General features: G+C 39.8%; 1 protein-coding gene across 1 annotated transcript; it reads right to left on the bottom strand.

Moving 5' to 3' along the window:
• Positions 1–727: 727 nt before the first annotated feature.
• On the bottom strand, positions 728–1,669 carry LOC102274950 (olfactory receptor 52H1). The gene has a single exon (XM_005896266.2). It carries the CDS (start codon positions 1,667–1,669, stop codon positions 728–730), a length of 942 nt encoding a protein of 313 aa, XP_005896328.2.
• Positions 1,670–5,668: the final 3,999 nt, after the last annotated feature.

Here is a 5,668-nt window from a genome sequence, read left to right as displayed (position 1 = left end):
ACAATACTGGATGCTTGGGGCTGGTGCACTGGGACTACCCAGAGGGACGTTATGGGGATGGAGGAGAGAGGAGGGAGGAGGGTTCAGGATGGGAAACACATGTATACCTGTGGCATATTCATTTTGATCTATGGCATTTGATATATTCATTTTGATCTATGGCATTGATATATCATTTTGATATATGGCAAAACCAATACAATATTGTAAAGTTAAATAAAATAAAATAAAAAGAAATTTTTAAAAAAGCAATAAAGGACAGAGGAGGAGGAATTAATAATGTATAGAATCAAGACTGAAGTGTGAACCCCTAAGTTTGTTAGTTGTAGTAGAAAGAATTAATAGTTAAAAAGGCAGGAGGCTTTGCCTTTGATTAAAAAACTGGGAAACACAGGGATAGGTTGCATGTTAGGAAGTATCTAGCCATCAAATCTCAAAATCAGGAATAGGAAATATATAAACCTTACTCTTACTGCTGTTCTGTACCCATCATTAGTTTCTCCATACAAGTAGTGAGAAAAGCTAAATCAAGAAAATCTTTGATTTTCTAGAAGTCCCAAAGACTTTATTTCTCCCCTCTCCCTCATGCTTATACTTTTATTACATGAGTAGAACTCTAAAATTTCAAGTAAATAGTAGATACAACTTTATTTTATGTCTTCCAATGTTATGCAAAATTTTATCTTATCAGTATTACCTAAATTTCTCCTTCAGTGATGCTTCCCACTCATTGTGTCTTCTTCAAAGTAAAGAGGAGAACAAATTTGTCCTGAATCTTCTTGGTCTTCACTCCATACACTACAGGATTTAGAGCAGGAGGGATGGCCACATAGAAGTTGGCAAATAAGATGAGCATATTTCGAGGTACACTGTGCCCAAAGCGATGGGCGAGGATGGAAAAGGCAGCAGGTGTGTAAAAGATGAGGATGACACAGACATGTGAACCACAGGTGCCGAGTGCCTTTTGGCGGGCACCCTGGGATGAGAGATGAAAGACAGCACGGAGGATGAAGATATAGGAGACAGCAATAAAGATCACATCTGAAGCAACAGTCATGACAGGCACTGAAAATCCATACCAGATGTTGATGGAGATGTCAGTGGAGGAAAGCCTAGCAACACCTATATGCTCACAGTATGTGTGGGGGATGATTCGTGTTCCACAGAAAGGCAACCGCTTCAGCAGAAAGACATCTGGCAAGATGACCGAGAAACTCCTCACAACAATGACCACCACAAGCTTGATAATCACCTGAGGAGCTAGGATGCTGGTGTATCTCAAGGGGAAGCAGATAGCCACATAGCGATCCAGTGCCATAGTCAGCAGGATGGCTGAGTCTACTACAAAGCTGAAGTGGAGGAAGAACATTTGGGCGAGACAACCAGTGAAAGTTATTTCCTGGGAGCCAAGCCAGAGGTTACTGAGCAGTTTGGGTACCGTGTCAGTAGACAAGATGAGGTCCGTGGTGGCCAGCAGAGAGAGGAAGAAAAACATGGGCTCATGGAGGCTGTCCTCAACAACAATGAGGTAGAGGAGAGTACCATTGCCCACAATAGCCAGACCATAGATGACACAAAAGGGAATCCCGATCCAGACGTGAAACTTCTCCAGGCCAGGTATTCCAGCAAGGATAAAGGAACCAGGATTGTAACAGCTCAAGTTATACATGGTCTTTTCAGTCTGGGATGCACTGGTTTTTGAGCCCTGAGGACAAATCAGCTGTCAGAATATATCATGAAAGATAACAATTCCACTCTGGTGGTGAGCACTCTGGTGGTGAGCTGTTGAGGACAGCAGCTGTCACATTCAGCATTCCTCTATGAGAAGTACCTTCTCCCCTGGATGAACTAGCATCTATAGAATTGACTTGTTATTGCCCCCTTTGCTTTGCCGTTGGCCCCACTTCATTTCTTTATGCATTTGTTAATAAACCATGTGAAATAGTTATTTTTGTAGGTCAGCAATTTCATATGATTAAACCTAAATAATCATGCCCCTTTAACCAATGGAGAATATTTAGGATAGGCATAGGTTCAAATGAAGAAATAAGTTATATATGAGGAGGAAGAAGGAGACATGTATGAGGGAGACAGAGAGGAAGAGAGAGAAAAAAATAGAAAAATATTAAAATTATTAAATGGGATGTGACAAGACAAAAAGGGAGTAATTGACCTGTAAGGAGTAAATATTATGTCTTAGACACTGGGTTTGATAAAATAAGCTGAGGTATTTTAATAAAGTAGCAGAAAAATAATGACAGGGGTGAAGAAAAAGAAAGGACATATTCCAGTGTGTGTGTACTATGGGAGGTTTGTTACACAGAGATTGAAATACAGTTCAGATTAAGGTATGCTTACTGGGATGTGAATATTAAGAAAAGGGATGGGGACTCAGTCATGTCTGACTCTTTGCTACCCCATAAACTGTAGCCCACCAGGCTCCACTGTCCATGGGATTATCCCAGCAAGAATACTGGACCAGGTTGCCATTACCTACTCCAAAGGATCTTCCCAAACCGGGGATCAAACTTGAGTCTCCTATATCTCTTGCATTGGCAGGCAGATTCTTTACCACTGTGCCACCTGGGAAGCCCATAAGAGAAGGCTTCTGTCAGGAAATGCACAAGATAAGTGAGCAACATTTCTGTGACTCAGAGAGCAGTGAGCTCAGAGGATAATTTATGACTTCAGGGGCAATGCCCTAAGCTTTGGAGGATCTGCTTCCTAACATAAACTGGGGAGACACCTCTGCTCATCTGTGGTCTGGGAATGCCTCCATACTAGATATCAGCCAGAGTGATTTAACCTAGGCAAAGTCAAGTGGAGTATATTTTCACCTCCAAGAGATGAAATAAAGACTAATAAAGTTTTGATCAGTGTTTTCATTTTCTAATCTGCCAGTACTTGAACTGCAAATCCATCTTTGGGAATCTTCAGTTCACCCATATAGAGCCGGCCTTTAAGATGACTTTTGTATTGGAAATATCCCTCGAGTTTTAACTTTATTCTGTGATCTATTTTATAAAGTACTTTTGAAAAGAGAATCAGAACACTGTTACCAGGAAGCACAGCATCAGAAAGACCCAGCACAACATGAGCCATCTTTAGGCCAGTTTCGGAGAGGTTTAGTTCTTATACTCTGTCACATATTTACAAAGTCATTCAAAAAGTTTTTAAGGAAGGAAGTGGATTTTGTGGACAAGCTATAACAGCTCTGTATCACTGAATTTGTCAGTTTTCTAGAGTTTTGTGGGCAAGGAGGCAGAAGTGGATTGAGCCATGTAGAATTTTGAGATATCTCTTTCCTACTCCTGCTCAAAGCTTTATATAGTGAGCTTCTCATAAGGGATGGTTTTGGTTGTTGCAAGAGCCCTGGATTAGCCTAAGTGAACAAAGTAACTACTTAGGAGGAATGTAACTAGTCCCCACTGTCCAAAGACAGCTCTCTGCCACTTAAATATATTCTATTTTTTTTAAGGCTGCTTTACTTAAAACAATAATAATAATAATTTCATTTATTTTTCACTGTGCTGGGTGTTTGTTGCTGCATGGGCTTTTCTCTAGTTATGGAGAGCAGAGGCTGCTCTCTAGTTTCGGCCTGTGGGTTTCTCATTGCTATGGCTTCTCTTTTTGTGGAGCATGGGCTCTAGGTTGTGTGGGCTTCAGCAGTTGCCGCAGATGAGCTCAATAGTGACAGCTCCTGGGCTCTAGAGCACAGACTGAATAGTTGTGGTACATGGGCATGTGGAATCTTCCCAGACCTCCTGCGTTGCAGGTGGATTCTTTACCACTAAGCCACCAGGGAAGCCCTAGAATACATATTCTAAATTACTCCTCCAGATCTAATGCAGACTGAACTCCTACAGGCACTGAACTTTTTAGAATAAAGAAAACAACAGACCTTGCAAAATCCTCCCTTAAAAAGATGGTGACATCATCTCTTGTAGCATGAAAAATAAATAGACCAAGAAAGCTCAAAAATGTAACTGTAAATTTAAGCTAGATTGCAACTCAGTCCTTTGGAGGATAAATTCACTGCCTCCTGAAAAGAAGCACATTTCCTCAGGGTCACAGGGAAAAAAAAATATAATAAAAGGAGAAAATAAACCCCTAATCATTAAAACTACAAAAGGGAGTCAAAAAAGAAACATCCAAACCAGTCTGCTGCCTTAGTCAAAATCATTTGACTGACCTCAGCCTTTTACCCAGAGAGCTCTTCTTTGCTTATGAATCCTCTGCCATTACCGGTCACAGTACTTGGGAACATCTTCCTCCCAGAGTCATGTCCTCCAGGGCACAGCCTCTACTTGGACGCTAAATAAACTCAAGGCTATGTTATTTGATAAAATCAGAGAGCCAGTGTAACATTTTTCTTCTTTCTAGTTAATTATAGTTTTCAACTCACCAAACTCTGTCTTCTGTCTCTTGCTTCACAGAAATAGTAGGAAGTTTCAATTTAAAGGAAGAAAGCAACATTTTAGGCTGGAAGAGATTCTGAAAGAGATGAAAGAAAACACTTATGCATTTTCTTATATCCCCAGGAGACAGAACATAAGTTATATCCCCTCCATTTCCCATTCCCAGGCAAGGAATAGAATCAAACGTATTAACTTCTCTCCCTTGAGATGGAATGAAGTTTGATGGTTTCAATACGCTGTGGATATTGGATCCCTGAGAGATTCAGTCTAAAAAATTCAGTCTGTTGAGACAGAATTCTCATAGGCCTAAGAATGTTCCTGTACTTTTGGCTTTCATTAATTAGTCTAGTTGTATAAACTTGGATAAATATTGTAGGTTTACACTTAAAAGCTTCCCTGATGGCTCAGTTGGTAGAGTCTACCTGCAATGTGGGAGACCTAGGTTCAATCCCTGGGTGGGGAAGATCCCCAGCAGAAGGAAATGGCAACCCACTTCAGTATTCTTGTCTGGGAAATTCCACAGACAGAGGACCCTGGTGGGCTGCAGTCCATGGGGTCACAAAGAGTCAGACACAAATGAGTGACTAACACTTTCACTTTTCTTTACACTTAAAATTTTCTAGTCTTGATATTGGAATATAAGTGCTCCAACTTTTTCTTCCAAAAATTTTTAACCATTCCTGGCACTTTGCATTACCATGATAGCTTTAAAAGCAATTTCTGAACTTACAAGAACACATACACACACACTCTGAGTTTTTATCTTGAATGCATGGAATCTGTACATTCATATGGAACTACTTTATATGTTTATAATACTGTATATTTGTATTATAAGTAGTATAAATATGATATATGACTGAATCAATGTAGTCTTTTGATTTCCTCAATAATGGGTTAAGATGTCCATATGTTCTTAAAAAATACAAATACCCTTTTTTTGGTTGGATGTGGAATACCTTTTTCCTACTTGCTAAAACAAATTTGTGCTTAAAATAGCACAAATTTACTATCTTATAGTTTTGTAATTCAAAATTCTTGCATATGTGTCACTGGGCCAAAATCAAGGGATTAAGATGACTGTGTTCCATTCTGAAAGTTCTAGAAGGTAATCTGTTCACTAGCTTTTTCTAGCATCTAGTCCCTTTCCTCCATCTTCAAAGCCAGCAATGTTCCATATTCACACTTCACTCTGACTTTTCTCTTCTGCCTTCCTCTTCTTTTTGATGATAGCCTTTCTGGTGAAGGTG

The sequence above is a fragment of the Bos mutus genome, chromosome 15 (assembly GCF_027580195.1).
Source record: "Bos mutus isolate GX-2022 chromosome 15, NWIPB_WYAK_1.1, whole genome shotgun sequence".
Taxonomy (NCBI): Eukaryota; Metazoa; Chordata; class Mammalia; order Artiodactyla; family Bovidae; genus Bos; species Bos mutus.
This window is presented reverse-complemented; position numbering and strand designations above follow the sequence as displayed.

Bases quoted from the DNA above. Each gene is read 5' to 3' on its own strand.
- LOC102274950 (XM_005896266.2), bottom strand. From the start codon at position 1,669: ATGTATAACTTGAGCTGTTACAATCCTGGTTCCTTTATCCTTGCTGGA.